The following is an 18057-nucleotide window of genomic DNA, read 5'->3' on the forward strand; positions in this document are numbered from 1 at the left end:
TTTACACAGTTTTTACACCAGAGGAATGCCCTATTCTTGTCTGGTATGACATTGTAGCTGCTCAACAGTGAAGCTAGAAGTTACACAGAGATTTCTACAGATTCTCAGAATCTTTTGATGAGTCATCTCACATTATTCCCATGCTTGTGTTGTTGGTAGGTTACTGGTAAATTCCAAGTTTTGCTTTGATATCCAACCAAACAACAATGGTAGAGTGAGCCAGCACTAAAATATACTGCAGTAGGATTAGCATGTGGGTGTGTTGAAACGTCACATCTTGAGTTAGGTCATGCTTTTTCCATTTATAATTACGGTACATAAAGAAAATATGGCAGTCTAATGTTATAGCTGGGATTTGTTAAAGCTAAACAGCTTTCCCTGTTGAGTACTAAATTTCCCACACAATGACACAATGGTAAAAATCTTTGCTTATTTCTCATTTAGGCAGCCACCATGAGTCTGCATTCAAAGTTATTTTCAAATTAGTATTAATAAATACTACACTATAATCAAAGACACCGAAGAGTTCCAACATGTGCAAAATTCAATCCAACTTTCCTCCCAGTGCTCCTCCAAAAAGTATTACTTTTGTGTGATGCCTCTGTATATCTGGATTGAGGCACCATTTTTAGCACAATATGCTGTTTCATCTCCCTAAAACTGGATTGGTTGTTGCAAAGTATAATATTTTCTGTTCTTTGTGCATAAACATCCAAGGTCCTTATTCCAGTGTAAAAATGAACAAATGATGTTTTCTTAGAATGTCACTTTAAAGTTGGGGCTAAATACTGGTAAATATATCAAAATGCTTCTTAAAATAATTATTAGTTATCCCCTTAAGTAGAAATACTATTAGGAGTGTGGAAGATGACTTCTATGAAACTTAAACTGAGGAGAAAAAAAGGAAGGGCAAAGTGGTAAAACATCATAGCAACACTTAGAATCAGAATCAGAATCAGAATGGGTTTATTGCCAGATGTTGAGGTTTACAACATTAGGAAATTGCTGCGGTGCTTCAGTGCAGACAATAAGAATTAAAGTGCTATGTAGAAAGAAAGATATGTGCATGAGATATACATGAGATATATACATGAGAATAAGAATTATGAGTGCTACGTAGAAAGATATATACATGAGTGCAGGTGGTGATCAGTGCCAAACATGAAATGATGCAGTGACACAGCGTAGGGTCATGTGTTAGTGGCGGGGACAATCATGTGGTTATTGTTCATGTGTCCAACAGCAGAGGGGAAGAAACTGTTCTTGTGGCGAGAGGTTCTGGTGCGAATGGACCGGAGCCTCCTGCCTGAGGGGAGCAGGTCAAACAGACTGTGTCCAGGGTGAGAAGGGTCAGCTGAGATCCGGGCTGCACGCCGCAGTGTCCTGGAGGTGTACAGGTCCTGCAGAGATGGGAGTCTGCAGCCAATCACCTTCTCAGCAGAGCGCACAACACGCTGCAGTCTCTGTTTGTCCCTGATAGTGGCTCCAGCGTACCACACGGTGATGGAGGAGGTGAGGATGGACTCGATGATTGCAGTGTAGAATTGCATCATCGTCCGTGTTGGCAGGTTGAATTTCTTCAGCTGCCTCAGGAAGTACATCCTCTGCTGGGCTTTCTTGATGACGGAGGTGATGGTGGGCTCCCACTTCAGGTCCTGGGTGATGGTGGTACCCAGGAAGCGGAATGAGTCCACAGAGGTGATGGGGGTGTCAGTCAGGATGATGGGGGGGAGTGGGGCTGTGTGCTTCCTGAAGTCCACAATAATCTCCACTGTCTTCTGGGCATTCAGCACCAGGTTGTTGTGGCTGCACCAAGACACCAGACGTTCAACCTCCCTCCTGTAGGCAGACTCGTCCCCGTCCGAGATGAGCCCAATGACGGTGGTGTCATCTGCGAACTTGATTAGCTTGACAGACTGGTGGGTGGAGGTGCAGCAGTTGGTGTACAGGGAGAAGAGCAGAGGAGAAAGAACACAGCCCTGAGGGGAGCCGGTGCTGATGGTCCGGGAGTCCGAGACATTCTTTCCCAGCCTCACGTGCTGCTTCCTGTCCGTCAGGAAGTCAGTGATCCACCGGCAGATGGGATCAGGCACATTCATCTGGGAAAGCTTGCCTCGGAGATGGTCTGGAAGGATGGTGTTGAAGGCAGAGCTGAAGTCCACAAACAGGATCCTGGCGTAGGTTCCTGGGGAGTCCAGATGCTGCAGGATGAAGTGTAGGGCCATGTTGATGGCGTCGTCTACAGACCTGTTGGCTCTATATGCAAACTGCAGGGGGTCCAGGAGGGGGGCCGTGAGGGTCTTGAGATGGGAGAGAACTAGGCGCTCAAATGACTTCATGACCACAGATGTCAGAGCCACGGATCTGTAGTCATTTAGTCCAGTGATCCTAGGTTTCTTGGGGACAGGGATTATGGTAGAGGACTTGAAGCAGGCAGGCACGTGACATGCCTGCAGTGAGGAGTTGAAGATGCCAGAAAACACTGGGGCCAGCTCGTTTGCACAGTGTCTGAGGGTGGCAGGAGACACACCGTCTGGGCCGGGAGCTTTCCGAGCATTCAGACTCCTAAACTGCTTCCTCACATCTGCTTCATGAATATGAAGAGTTGTGGTCGGAGGAGGTGGTGTGAAATCCTCTTTTGTGTGGGGTGAGGGGGCGGGTGTTGCAGGTGAACAGTTTGAAGGTGGTGATGGCTCTATGGAGGGGGGAGAGGTGGGGGAATGAGTGTCCAAAGTGCCTCTATTGTTGGGGTCGTTGGAGGTGTGAAGGCTGCCTGATGGCTCGTCAAAACGGCAGTAGAAGTTGTTAAGGGTGTTGGCTAAGAGCAAGTCATCAGTGGAGTGGGGGGTTTTAGGCTTGTAGTTTGTAATATTCCTAAAACCTTTCCACACAGAGGCCGAGTCATTCTCTGAGATCTGCTGCTGCATCTTCTCAGAGTGCTGATGTTTGGCAATGTCCACTTCTTTAGTGAACCTGTACTTGGCCTCTTTGTAGCAGTCCCTGTCTCCGCTTCTGAACGCCTTACTCTTTTCCAGCCACAGCTTTTTGAGTTTAGGAGTAAACCAGGGTTTGTCATTGTTATAACTCACCCTGGTGCGTGATGGCACAATGCTGTCCTCACAGAAGTGGATATAGGAGGTGACAGTGTCCGTAAACTCGTCCAAGCTGTTAGAAGCAGCCTTCATTGTGTCCCAGTCTGTAGACTCCAAACACGTGCGAAGCTCCTCCACAGCCTCGTTGCTCCACAGTTTTTTAGTCCTCACGACAGGTTTGGAGAGCTTCAGCCTCTGTCTGTACGCGGGGATTAGGTGGATCATGACGTGGTCAGAAAGTCCGAGTGAAGCGCGGGGCACCGCGCGATAGGCCCCGCTGATCGTACTGTAACAGTGGTCCAATGTCCTCTCCTCTCTGGTCGGGCATTTAATATGCTGCTTATATTTTGGAAGCTCATGGCTCAGATTGGCTTTGTTAAAGTCCCCAAGAGCAATGATGAGAGAGTCCGGGAATGTCCGCTCCGTGTGGAGAATCTGCTCCGCGAGTGCGCACTGAGCTGCCTGCGCATCTGCGTCTGGCGGGATGTAAACAGCGGCCAGGATGAATGAAGCAAACTCCCGCGGAGAATAAAACGGTTTGCAGTGAATAAAAAGATATTCCAGAGAGGGAGAGCAGTGCTGAGCAATCACTGTTACATCTGTGCACCAGCCACTATTGATGTAGAAGCAGACACCTCCACCTTTGGTTTTACCGGAGAGAGCGGCCTGCCGGTCCGCGCGCAGCAGATGAAAGCCCTAGTTAGTCCAGTTAATTTTTCTAAGCATTGAAAACTCCAGCCATGACTAATCTGTCCAATATTTCTAAAGGCATTCATAAAAAGAAGACAATGGACAAAGCAGTTTCATGCATAATTAATGTAAGGTGTGGTGACTGATTGTGGACTTGAAGCATGCACTACGTAGCACGCAGGACAACATTCCTTCTTACAGGTTCTTTGTAGCTCCTGGCTTGGCTTTGAGATGCAAGCTGTGCATTTAGTTTTTGCTTTGTTTGTTTATAAACCCGGTTGATGTAGACATGGATGGAGAGACCTGAACTATTCATGTAGTGATGATTTGACATTAACGTATAAACTTGCATCACGTAATATTAGTGGTCAGGAAATGAGTAGAAACTACTAAGCTCCGTGTGTACACGTCAGCAGTGCTTAAACACTACAAAAAGAAAGAAGACATACTCTTAAAATGCTGAATGGCATTGAGTTAGTGAAACGCTTCGGCTCTTACATGCTGTAACTTTAAGTGTTAAAGTGATTATTGCAAGACTAAGGAATGGAAACAGTGATGCAGTGATAAATCAGGTGTGTCTGATGGCAGCACTGTTCAGGGAAAGTATTGCAGTGTTTTCACAGGTTCATTATTAAACTGATTAATTGCTAAATATACTTAGTGCACATGCACTGACATGTAAATCGACAACCGTTAAGATAGGTCTGTGTGCTCAAATGGAGGCTAAACGATCGCTTACAAGTTATATTTAAAAGAGATCTCCATGACATTAAATCACTCTTATAACTAGACCACATCTGAAGCGAATAAATTCTCTGGTTAGCTCACGGTTAGCTTTTTCTAATTGTACTGTCATGAACATTTAAATTAGGCCTGTAAAGTCTGAATAATCTATCTCTTGTTTATTTATTTATTTATTGCTTTTTTGTTCATTTTTTCTGAGCAGTGCATGGTCTGAGCTTTTGGTAACTTTGCTGGGAATATTGTGGCATTGTATTAACACACCCGAATGCTCCAGATCAACAAACCACAAAAATATCTGGCTTTATCGAGGTGCTCACACTTTCTGATGATGATGTTAATCAATTAGTCATTAAATGCCTTTGATTAGCAGCACCGGACACTTAGCTTCTTGCTATGGAAGCAGCAAGAGTGTATTTTTCGCAAGAGTGCATAGAGTCTTGTAAATCACCCACTGAATGAAAGCAAGTATTACTGGTTGAAGAAAACTTGCTTTCTTTTAGGTGCTAGAAAGAGTTACTTGCAAATGCAAAGCAATCTTTGGCAAATTTGAATCTGTGCAAAGCAGTCAATTATAAATAAATTTAATTATGGGGAGTTTTGCATTTTAGATAGCTAGAAACAGAAGGCGAGTAAGGAAGTGTCTTGAGGTGTTGCAACAAACTGCACAACCTTCAGACAGGCCCCAGACGCTGAAGTCACCACTTGTGTGATTTCATTACCAAAGTGGAGTGGTATAGGTAGGTATAATTTGTGCTCTGTACTGGTGCAAGATAACAAACAAGATAACAAAACATAATGCAGCACAATAATCATTTGATGTCAGTTATTCTGTTTTAACTGTAATTCAACTATGAAATTCTCTTTATTGCACAAGCACGCTTTCATTTGGACTTTTGGGTTGAAAGAAGAAAATGTTTCTTGGCTGCTGGATGGACAGATGACGTACACTGTATATTTGTGTATTTGGTTAGTCAAATTCGTTCCTGTGTGCTCATGGATGGGCGTGTGTTGAGTAAGAAAGGGTGGGTGCCCTTTCGCTCAGTAGCTCGCAGACTTAAGCTCGCAGCCCCTCTTCTGCTGGATTGTGTTCAGAGCTTGACTCAGGGACTGATTGAATCGTTCTTTGTGTGTCGAGGGCCAGTTGCACACTTCTTTTCTGCGTGTCTTCCTATATTTCCGACATACATTCCACTCACCTGATGTGGTTAAAACAATGACAGGGTTTTCTAAGACCCTTCTTCAGTTTTACTCCGATTGTCAGCTTGTATTTTCTGTCACGACTTGTGCCTATGCCAGAGGCCAATGTTGAATGACAAATTACCGTGTGCAGCATCACAAGCATACACTGTAATTTGTTTGAGGTACATAGCACTTGCATTACTTCTGTACTACAAGTCTACAAGACTTGCAGGTGCAAGTCTACAAATACATTGCGTGATTTACGCCCCCTTAAAACTTGCTGTCTATTTCTCTTGTCCCTCATGTAGGAAATTGCTGTTCTGAAGGATGTCAGGGCCCTGCAGATGATCCCTGGTGAGCTGGTGAAACCCTTCAAATCCAACTTTCCCTCTCGCCTGGCTGAGAGTCGGGCTGAGCTACTCGAGAAACTGCTCATTGAACTTGGTACAGAAAACTCTGGCTTCACCCTGGAAAATGTTATGACGGTAAACAACCTGAACCATAATAAATATGTTTGGTGTGATAATTATGTCACTTATAAATATGAATGTACTAATGTGTTTTCTTTGGGTGTGCAATTAAATAAAGCCTACTAGGTCAAGTAGGACAAACTTTGTTTAAATAATTAAACATTTCAAAAGCTCAAATAAAAAGATACACATTCACAGATAAATAATTAAACAATTGACTGCCGTTTTTCTTTAAGGCAGTGTTTCAATTCATAGTTAATTCCTTTCTGGAAAGAGCAATTACAGCATGATATGTACTATATAAACTATATAAAATATGGAAATCTGTGTCATTCCACTTCAAAGTAGAAAAGGATAAGGAAAGATCCTATAAGCTGACTTTCTGTTAAATTTGGGTCAGTAGTTATGGTGCGACTTTACAGAAAAGCAGCAGTCCCTCCCAGGCCTTCTGTGGCCATTCATTTACGTAAACAGGCCCTCAGTAATGTCCAGTCAGCTGAGTCAATGTTGTCACTGCTGGCACCCTCTTTAACGTCTCCTGCACTCCTTTGGTTTCCAGCAGTGACCTAATATCTATGTGCAAACTATCCAACTGTTAAACTGAAGCAGGCCAACAAACTGTCTCGTACTCCTCTCCGAAACCTTTTTGAGAACCAGTACATGTAATGCTGCTGGCTTTAGTCATTTGTTCAGACATGCGTCACTTTCAAATTAATGTTACTCTCAATTTTATTAACTTATTCTGGCAACAGTAAAAGAAAAAGCCACAGTCTTGCAGTATTACAGTATGTGCTGTTCGGTAGATTGACAGTATGTCTAGGGACACATATGACATGAGGTCAGTTTTATTAATTTAGCTAAAGGATTTCTGTTGAGGAAAACTCCGAATATGAACAAGGTATTTAGTGATTTCGTTTTTCTGTGTGCACCTCGTGGTAAAGGCTCACAAACTGTGCAAAAACTGCAGAATTTGTGATGTACGCATACCACCGCCGGTGCTGAAATGTGAAAATTTCTTAATGTTCAGATGTATGTCCACTGTGCAGTTTAACATAGTGTTTTATCATATTGGACCAGCTTTGAGGCTGAGATTAGAGATTACATCAAGACACTTATGGCAGGTGTCTCATTCCAAAAGTTTTTTTCTTCCCTCGTGTCATTATTATCATGTTTCTCCAAGACATCCTGGTCTTTTAAATTAGCTGAGCGAGTCAAAATACGAGAGAGAAAAGCATGCCTGTAATCTGGTGCTTTTCCAACCAGTGTGTGAACTCAGATATGAAGTAAACCTCTTGGATTCATGGAAAGGATTTCATGAATCTGTTAAAAATGTGCGTAATTTTTAACCACTCCTACTTTACCCCCCCCCCCCCGCGCACCGCCCCGTCCCACTCCCAATTCAACTCTAGTCTTGAGCAAATTGTTAGGTTTGTCCTCTGAGTTTCTCCGCCTATTGAAGCCAAAGCCACATAGGTGGAACTGCACGGACTGTGTTTGCATGCTTGGGCATGCTTGCATAGCTCCTAACCCTTTTTTGTATTGACTGCCACATGTGTTTGCTTGGAAAATATTTTCTGCCTGAATTGAGATGTAACAGGACCGCTGCGCTTCTTTCCTGACTGTCACACTTTCTGCTTTCATGTAAAACACGAGCAGACAGCATGTTTAAACTGAAAGTCAATGAGAAATTTATGAATTGCCAGTTATTTTTATTACTTAGTTGCCTTGTCCCTGATGTTTCCCTTCAATATCCCTTAATCCACCTTGCTAATCAGATTTGGAGCTATTTTACCCGCAGACTTCTTCTTGTTAACATCGGGCACTTTTAACAAACCATCATCAGAGAAATTGCAACAGAGGTGTTAATATTTCTCACGGTGAAGACAGAAAAATAGAAATGGTTTGGTTTAGTTTCAGTCTGATACATAACAATAAGTAATGCAACTTTCTTTTTGAAAGAATAGAGTGTTCAGGCTGGCTGCTTGAATTATCCCTGTTGCGCAAACACAGAACTGCTACACTCTTCCTGAGGGTACAAAAGCAATCATGACAAACCACAAAGCTGAGCCCGTATCATCATTGTGGTGACTGCGCATGTGAGCGTTCCTTGCAGTACTGTACTTTCCCATGTTATCGTATTTCTGTCACACTTAGGGAGAAAGATCTGAATGATACTGCAAAACATACATAGCTTATCTATGTTCATTTGATTTGCTCTAGCAGCTAGGTAAGTTACTGAATTGACTGAATCTGGCAGATGAAGCACCTAAAATGTTTTTTCCCTTTTAAAAGACACGAGCACAAGTGCTCAATTCACATGAAGGATGAACTGATGACAGTTGAATATCAAGGTCATTTTCAGTTGGAAAAAGCCCAGATACTGATTATGACAGACTTTGAAGTGATAAGGTTTTACATGCAAAAGGTCAACTTCACTGTTGTAGTAGTTCAGAATACTTTTTAAGGCCACAGCTCAGGAGCAAAGAAAACTCCATCCTCATTCATGGAAGTTTTTCAATTCTGTTACATCAGTACAGCGTAAAATGTGAGATTTAATGAAATCTGGTCAAATGAAATTTACTTGATTGGTATACATTCAGTTCATACTAAGCACATTTTCCATAATGAGTAATTATTTGAAAAAATACATATTTGACTATGTATATTTCAGTAGCATTTTACTCAGAATTTCATTTCAAGTTTATTGAGCGTGAAGAGTCATTTTTTGGAATGTGAGCATATTTCACAAAACTTACAAACATGTTTAATCCCCACATATTATTTCCATTCAAAGCCTTCCATACATGTTACTGTTAACCACACCTTCACGTGTTCACGGCCCTTAGATAGTAATTCTAGTTTATCGTGTCTTTGGGCTCCTGTGACTGTCCCCCTCGACAGCTCAGCTACGGTTTAGCTAACATATTTCCGTTTTTTTCCACTGTTACTAGGGTGATCTACTCTGAGGTGGAAGCCAGAGTGAAAAAGGGGTTGGAAGATACAACAGAGAATAATGGCATGCTGTCCCTGAGCCAGTTGAGCGAGGGATGGGTGGCCTTTGTACACACTTTACTTCTCAATGTTAATGTCCTCCACTGGCAGGATGGCCTTTCTATCATCCCTCTCTTCACAGCAATTATGCTGGATAATAAGTTCATTTTATATTATGAGTGTCACTCCTCTGAAAGGACTCTCAACAACGTTGTACATGAAGCTAAACTGGGCATAAATCGGATACTGTAGAGTGTAAGTAAATATGGATGTAGCTTAACACATCCGTGGCCTTTCTAAGAAAGACAAATGGTGTGTATCTCCTGAGGTGGCTTTCAAATGCAAAAAATGACGGAATCTGTTGCAGATATCGATCGAACAAGTTCTCTTTAGTTTGTTAAATGGGGTGGTTTTCCAAATCAGATGAGTTTTTCATTTATTAATTTTTTTGTGAATACATTTAGATATCATTTAGAAGTATGTGTTCCAGTATAAAGGTTTAATGGTAGAAGGAAAGGGGTAATGCACAGTCTTTTTTGGTTCTTAGATGTAATATCTTCCCAAAGAAATCAGGTTTGAAACAGTTAACAAGGTAAGCTTGTAGAAGGTCAGTAATCAGATTTTAAATGATTTTCTCTTAGCCCAGGTCTGTCTGTTCATCCATCCATCCACTGTCTTCCGCACTTCCAAATATGCAAACACTGTCCTGTAGTGTTTTGCATGTAGACTGTATACAAAAGATGGATGTAGCCACAGTGACAACACACTGTTTTATGGACATTTTGATACCTCATTTTCATATTTTTCTTTCTTTTTTAACCAAAAATGATCATATTCAGGTTACAGTATTAATTTAACAACTAATGATAGCAGGCTTGGTTTATTAAACTGCACCAACTGACTGTATGTTCTAAGTAACAAGCAAATAAAATACTAGGATTTCACTCGTCTAAATGATAGCTCATTGGACTGGACGTACTAAACTGGACATTGGTGTTGCTGTGTGGTACTTTTAGTATTTCTGGAAATCTGGTATGTCTTAAAACAAAAACATTGACCACCCAAATGGATATTATATATGGTTCATTGTGCCAGTCTGTAAGCATGTTGATAGCTGACGTTAGCTATTTTAAATGGTATAGCCTGGACTGTTTTGAGCACTTTGCTGTTGGCTTTTTGTTTTTAGCTTGGAAAAATGCAGCTTAAAGATTTTTCACATAGTTTTTCAAATCTGAATTGTAACTGTGACGTCAGCACATAAATGGACTGCCGTTTGTCGCTCAAGTGATGATCCCTAATTATCCCTAAATATTTCAACCTCAGTGTATTATATAATTTTTTTTGGCATATTTTGGATTAGAAATGGAATAATAATATAGACCTTTTCATGTTTGTGGAAACCCTGTTGTTCCCTGTTAGTTCTGTACAGCGGCATTGGCGCACAGCGCATCAACAGTTCGAGAGCTAGCAGTGCGAATCATCTTATCTGTGTACCAAAAGGAGAGAAGTGCCGTCCTAATCTACCTTCCACCCAACGATGCTGCAGTCCGAAAGAACTTCCTCTACAAAAACCTCTTTGATGGCTTTGCCAAGATTGACGGAAAGCTGGTAGAGACTCAGGCAAGTGTTTCTTTTCCCCATTGCTGGTATTAAATTTTTATCTTATACTTGGTATCTTCTCTTCTTAAAAAAAGAGAAGAGGGCCTCTGGCGCATCGGCCTAACTAGGGGGCTCTTCAACTGACAGGGAGTTTGTTCCATCATTGCAGGAGTCCACTCTGCAGGTGGGGGAGAGTATAGGAGAGGTGGAGAATAAACTTAACCTGGGTGTCTACTGTCTTGTGCAGTCTGGGAGATGATTGAATGTTAGGGTGGGTACAGTTTCCTCTGCGGTGGGGTCGGGTGGGCTGCCCCGGGTCCTGTGGGGCTGCTGCCGTAGGATGGGCCCGGGCTCCCTTGCCTTGGTGGGTGCCGAAGGACGGGGGTGCCTACTGGGGTCAGCGGGGGAGCTGGCCCCAGGGAGGGGCATCTTGCTCCTCCCTTCTTTTCCTCCCCATCCCCGGCTGCCTCCCTCTTCCCGCTCCAACACACCCACCCACACAATTAAGGCCTTGGGGTGCGGGTGTGTCACCAGGGTGCAGGGGAGGCATCCACCCCCGTCCCCTTCTGGCCACCTGTGCCTCAATTTTATTCCACGACTTAGACATCCACATTACTCACACTCTCGTAAGACATACATATAGGGCCTTGAGGGTGGGCACGTTAACGGCGTCCAGTGGACGGTCTGTATTCAACCCCACCTCTGGTGCCGGTGCCCACCTCTCAATTTTAAATCCATGTAGTTCTCGGGAGGGGCCGTGCTAACACCTGCTGCTCTCTGGCAGCAGCACCATGCTCTCCCGTGTTTTAAATGCACCTTAGAACAACACGCAGCAACACTACACATGAGCAAGAGGAGGGAGGTTTGGGGTCTTCACACACCGCTGTTCTCTGCTGGACATCGGGGCGGGGGGGCTGGGAGGAGGTGTTGGCCGTCCGATTGGGATCTGGGATGCGGGGCCTCCCTGCAGCTGCGGAGCCTGGGGCAATATGCTTGCCTCCACCCCTGGGGGAAAGGGTAACATCTCCTGGGTCTAGGTGCCGTTTCCCCCTCCAGAAGTGAGGGTACCTGGACCTGGGGTATAGAGTTTGTTTGGGGAGTGTGATTGTGTGTACAGTGTCCATGTATGTCTATCCCTATGTTGGGTGAGTGCTGAGTATTTGTATATGTGTGCATGAGGGTGGGAATGCATGTTTGTGTCTGACCCCTGATGCCCTCAGGGGTCGGTGCGTTGGTGGTTCTTGGTGTCCGGGGCTGGGCGCTCAGGTAAGCACTAGCTCACTCCCGGTGACTACTTGGCGGGGCCTGGTGCCTGTTGCTCGGTCAGGCCTCTTCCGGGGCAAAGGGGGCCCTCGGGCCTCCAGCTTCTGGGCCTGCGGCTCGGTTCACTCTGGCACAGCTGGCTGCCAGCAGAGCCGGCGGGCACGCCACTGCAGCCTCCTCTGGCTTCTGCTCCGTGGCTACTGGGTGACCCCTCATCTGGGGCTCTCTTCAGCTCTTCCCAGGAAGGTGGCACGGATGCCCCTCCGGTGGTCCTCCTTGGGCTCTCGCACTCTGGGGCCTCTGGATGTCTGGAGCCTGGATCTCCTCCATGCCTGCTTCATGCCCTAGGGGACGGGGCTATGGCTCTCTACACCCTCTTGCAGACCATTACATGGGGAAACCTTTTGAGTACAAGCACGCTGAGCCACACAGGTGTGCACACAGGTGTTCACTGTTCATAGACATAAACTACACCTTTATTTGCTGCTATTTCCAAGCACATTATGCGCTGTCGGTCCTGCTTGTTACATAACAACATTCAATATTTAGTATTTACTGCTGTTTACACTTAGCTAGATTAACGTGATGGTGTTGTGTTTAGTATGTTGCTCTGGTTTTTTTGCTTGTTTTCTCTTCTTTTTCTCTCAACAGGTGATCCAGGAGATTTTTTTTCTTCTTTCTCTTTTTAAGTGCCCTTTCTCACTGTCCTTCTTCCCTTCTGTTTTTCTTTTCCTTCATCGTTCTTTCTCCCTTTCCTATCCCTCAGTCATGTCTGTCCCATCTGTAACAACTGAAAATAAAATAAAATAAATAATAACAACAAAGGTTGATCAAATGGACCAATACGGCAAGGCCGTGATGATCCATTTGGCAAAGTAAATCCATTGGGTATCCTTGTTGGTCTTCAGACAACAATTCTGACGGCTAAAGAACCAAATGGGACAGGCACAAAAAAAAAAGAATATTAAAACTACCCCAGAATTTGAATGGCTATGTAAAATAGCACCTAAAGCCTCAATCTGAAGAGCTTTAGGTTTGTGTAACCTTAATTCTAGACCTTAATAACAAGAGATGCCATAACTTAAGAAATGAAGGGTAATAATGTGTAAAAAGCTAACAATTACAGAATGAAAATGAATTGATAGAAGGTAAGCATGGTAGAGAACTGAATATGAAATGGACTAATGGCATGCCACCTTCTCCTAGACTTTAAAGAAAGGTGGGGGTCAGCCGGACGGACAGAAGGAGAAGGAGGAGATCCACTCTCTTCAGGAGCAGCTGGCTGCCTTAAAAGAGATCACAGTATGTTGCGCTGTCATCATTCTGCAATGATATCACATCTCATAACAACTGTTAATTTCTATTTATGACTCCAGACTGTATTTTTACCTCGTAGGTGGTCACACACCAAGTAATTCACATGCATATAACACTTACACATTATAGCCTCACTTTATGCCCTGTCTCAATTAAAGGCGAATGATTGCATGTCTTGTTTTTTGGAACTTTGCTTTTTGACGTTGACTGTTCTTACACATATATATATATATAAATATATATATTTTGTCTGCTTGTAAAGGAGAGAGGCAATGAAAGCACCAAAGGACAAATAGCCAAACGAGAAGTTCACAAAGCTGAGAAAGATTCCCAGAAAGCTGGCAAGGGAAGTATGTACCTACATAAATCACACTTCAGTTCCTACTCACATCTGCAGGTCTGAGGCAATGCACAAAAGGGAAATTTGTTTCTATGTGCTGACAAGGATGTGCCGATAAGCTCAGTGTTTTGAAATAGGCTCTGCTCATATGCAAACAGTAGGTGGAAAGGTGTTTTCAAGTCACCTTTATGTTGAGCTGTAATTTACCTGACCCTCCAGCAATTTTGACAAAAGAACAATTTTGAGGCCTTTGAGGGGATTGAAATTTGTAACACAGATTTCCATTTATGTGTTTTACTGTGTATCATAAGACTACGATAATCAGATCAATGGTCTTATAGATATGAGAGCTTAAAAATGAAAAGAAAAAGTGTTTATATTCAAGTTTATTGTTATATGTGAAAAAAAAGACATCATATAACAACAGTATGCAGACGGCATCTACGACCTCAGAATTTATAATCTAATTGTTATACCACTGACAGATTTTGAGATAGAGACCTAAAGTGTGTCCCTCACGCACTTGACTAAATTATGTATGACCTATTACCCCAGTACTTCAGCTGTGCCTTTAGATACAGAAATAATGGTGTAAAAAATTGATATCAGCATGTGTGAGCATTACCTTTGCTTGAATAGCTTTAAAATTTGACAGGTAGGGTTTGTTAAAGTGTGTAGAAACACAAAGGTCTGTTAACCCTGTAAGACCCACCCCATCAAAAAATAGCCAGAAAATTAGGATTTTTTTGCAACTGAGATGTTTATTAACCCTTATAACAAAATCCACTTTTTTTTTTGCATATCATGTTGTGTATGACATATTTTTATTATATATTTATTATATATTTTTTGCATCGCATTTAATAGATTGGGCATTTTTGTTAACTTTTTGTTAACAACAATGTTAATTTTAGACAAAAAAAATAGTTTTGTCCATAACATTTTGAAATTATGGCAAGTATTGATCATGTTGATGAGATAGAGGTCTCAGAAACTCATGTATCAAATACGTTACAAAGGGCATTGTAGGGTTAATAGAATAACACATCAGTCATGCAAATTCTGAATTACAATATGGGTTTTGATTCAGTAGTGCTGGCTGTTACAGATAACTGTCTTATTAATTTCCAGCTGTCACAAAAGGGTCCCAGAACAAGAGGATGGAAAGTTGTAATGTCCAACAATCAATCAACTGTCTGGACAAGTATGTTCCTTAAAATCTTGTAAGCTATATATATATGACTCAAATGGCCTTTATTTTTGAGAGATTTCGTTTTTAGTGTGTATTCACTGCTTTTTCCAGTCGAGGTATTCATTTATCTTTCATGTTGTGTTCAGTAATTGTCCTATGGTAAACTTTGGTACCATTTGATCCTCTAACTTTACACTCTGTTGTAGCTTGTGTATATTCTGCGGTAAAAAAGACGAGTCTTTCACAGAAGACGGATTGGACCTTCACTACTGGAAACATTGTCCGATGTTGCAGCGCTGCGACGAATGTCGACAGGTAGACTGCTAATTTTTTTATTTATTTTTCTCACTAGGTTTTCACTTCTGTTATAGAGCTGAAGTCAAAGAGTTAGATCCAGCTGCTGAAAGTATCTGTTCTGCATTACCAAGTTGATTGAGTATAGCTTTGCATTGTGTTCACAGGTAGTTGAAATAGCCAGCCTTACGGAGCACCTACTGGGTGAATGTGAAAACAGGTCCAAATTCAGCCAGTGCCCACTCTGCTCAGAGGCTGTGGCCAGCGAGGACCTGGTTCACCACGCTCAGGGTCCTGGCTGCAATCGTGAGTTCTCTCTGATTTTCCATGCAGCAGGAAACTGACTCGGTTTTTTTAATATTTCTCTGTTATCACTTTCATTATTAGGTGGCAAAATGGTAGGCAGGAATGATTGTGAGAGCTTGGTCTGTGCATGGTAGGCCTCACTAATATGAGTGTAACTGAGAAAAAAAACTGTACATGACAGCGAATGGCAATTTCATAAAATCAAAACTGAACCAGTGAATATCCAATAATAGTAATAAGGCAGCAGTTCCACAATATATAATGCAGCTATTTTTTAATCTTTGGTAATTCAAGGTTGGATCTATTTTGGTTTAACTACATGAAATAATAAACTGGGAAGAAAAAAAACAGTTCAAAGATTTGACCTGATAAAAACAAAAGCAAAACATTTACATTCTAAAAACATGTCATTTTCCTAACCTTGTATATTACCCTGGATTTGTTAGTCAGGTGTTAGCCAGGTGACAGGAGGTGAGGTCCAATAATAATAATAACTAATACACACTAAAAGAAGATTTCTACTGAGCTGCATGCTCTCTGTAAATGTACTATTTATTTATTCATTTACATCATTATTTACATTTTTAACTCTGTAATCCTGGAGCACTGTCACGGTCCTGGGTCGGTGACCCAGTGTTTTGAGTTTCTTGTGTCTGAGTTTTTGTATTATGATCTTAGTTCTCTTTGTTGCCCCAGTTTATTCTTTAGTCTAGTGTCTTAGTTTGGCTTTCTTGTATTCTCTTTAGTTTTCTGAGTATTTAGTTAGCCGCCCTCTGTGTCTCCCTGTTATTGTTCTCTGTGTTTCTTAGTTGCTCTGTCTCCCCTAGTCAAGTCTGCGTCTATGTTACATTTCCTGTTTTACTTTGAAGGTCTGTGTCCTATGTGAATGTATTGAGTTTCGCTTCCCTTGGGTCTAGGGCTGGGCCATATCATAACGTTCACGGTAATAAAAAGCTGCCATTTTGAGTTCAATCCCGTTTCTCGTGAGTTTGCGTTTGGGTCCAATTCCTGCCTGCACACAGCCGAAACATGACAAGCAAACTAGCATGCAAATAAAGTCTTGACTATTTGGCTGCATATCATTTGGAGTGAATGATCAGTCTCTCGTAGGCCTGCAAACATCAGGTTTGCAAAGCAGCCAGCTCCACAGCTTCCTTGTTTTTTGTTTTTGTTTTTGTTTTTTGCAGTTTTACAGTAACTTAGCTATTTAGTTATCCTTTAGTTACGTTTCTCTTAATCCATGTCTGTGTTGGGATTTTCCCTTCCTTATTTTACTGCAAAAATGTCCTCTGTCAGATTTCAGCATTTTATTAGTTTCAGAAGGCATACTTCCTGAAATAGTGATTAATTATTCCCCTATAGATAAACCTGCTTCCCCTCGTGTACTTTTCCTCCTGGTTTTAACTCGATTTTCTCTGGGTTTCTTCCACTGACTTTGGGTTTAGCACCCTGTGGTTGTACATTTCTTTGATTGCGTTTGACTCAAATTATTGAACCGTTCCGTCTGAGAGTTTGTAACCTCTCTTTTCATAGTTGGGTACCGTTGCTCCATCGCATTTACACATGTTCACAAAGCCAGCATCTTCAATATTCTGCAATAAAACACTGCAAGGCTTACACCACTTCTCCAAATGTTCCATGAGTAATTGACACGGCAAGCCTTTTGTTTACAGTAGTTCCTGTTGGTTAGGCAGATAAACAAAACTTTCACTTGTGCGTAAGCATACGTTTCCCAAAATAGACCCAGTGCTCAAAGCTGTGTTTTGTTTGAAGCAGATTTCTTTCAGTACTGTAAATTCATTCATGGGAACTTTTCTGTAATTCTGTAAGAGCTGACTTGAAGGTGTCATCTTTGTGTTTCAGCCCCCGTTTTGGGTAAAGGCTCCAACCACTGTCCTCTGTGTCACAACAACTTCACGCCCGGAGAGGAGGTGAGACTGTGTACTTGCACAAGTCAGTTAGTTAATTATGAAATAATGGCAACAAGTTTCAACATTGATTTATTGGCATATGCAGAAATCTTCTTTGTCAGAAGCAGAAGTAGAAATGCTTCACATATAATAAAACAGAGAAGCCTTTCACAAACGAGGCTTTAGCAGCAAACAGGTGTTGAAGTAAAGCACAGCTAATGTTGACCTTTAAGGACTTCAAAGAAAGCAAAGCCTTTGTTCTTAATGGGCTGTTTCACTGAGAAGATGAAGTAAGTACAATCACATTCCTCACATTCCTGCTAGTCTCAGAAGAACAAAAGACAAAAGATTCTGATTAGCTGCTCATAGATAAAACTTAACCGGATACAGATTATTCAGTTTAATTAATTTTATTTGTATACGACCAAATCACAACAGCAGTCACTGCAAAGCTGCAAGTTATATTGTAAGGTAAACAATAATACAGAGAAACCCCAACACTCAGATGACTTCCTTTGAGCAAGTACTTGGCAACAGTGGGAAGAAAAAAACTCCCTTTTCCCAGGAAGTAACCTCTGGCAGAACCAGGCTTAGGGAAGGGCGAGAGGAGGGATACAAAACAAAGATGCCCTGTGGACGAGAACCAGAGATTAATAATACCTACAGCGTG

General features: G+C 42.1%; 1 protein-coding gene across 3 annotated transcripts in view; it reads left to right on the top strand.

Annotated features, from left to right (window-relative positions):
- Positions 1-18057, top strand: part of cep104 (centrosomal protein 104) — a 37989-nt gene that overhangs the window by 14885 nt on the left and 5047 nt on the right. For 2 of the 3 annotated variants that reach the window (XM_080897911.1, XM_080897913.1), the window contains 8 exons: positions 6014-6190; positions 10586-10786; positions 13235-13330; positions 13608-13695; positions 14817-14889; positions 15084-15192; positions 15339-15477; positions 17341-17408. In XM_080897911.1, the coding sequence (XP_080754037.1) occupies positions 6014-6190; positions 10586-10786; positions 13235-13330; positions 13608-13695; positions 14817-14889; positions 15084-15192; positions 15339-15477; positions 17341-17408 (951 nt within the window). The remainder of the gene's footprint in view (positions 1-6013; positions 6191-10585; positions 10787-13234; positions 13331-13607; positions 13696-14816; positions 14890-15083; positions 15193-15338; positions 15478-17340; positions 17409-18057) is intronic. The other variant, XM_080897912.1, reaches the window with a different exon arrangement.

This window comes from Rhamphochromis sp. 'chilingali' (genome assembly GCF_963969265.1).
Source record: "Rhamphochromis sp. 'chilingali' genome assembly, chromosome: 12".
NCBI classification, from domain to species: Eukaryota; Metazoa; Chordata; class Actinopteri; order Cichliformes; family Cichlidae; genus Rhamphochromis; species Rhamphochromis sp. 'chilingali'.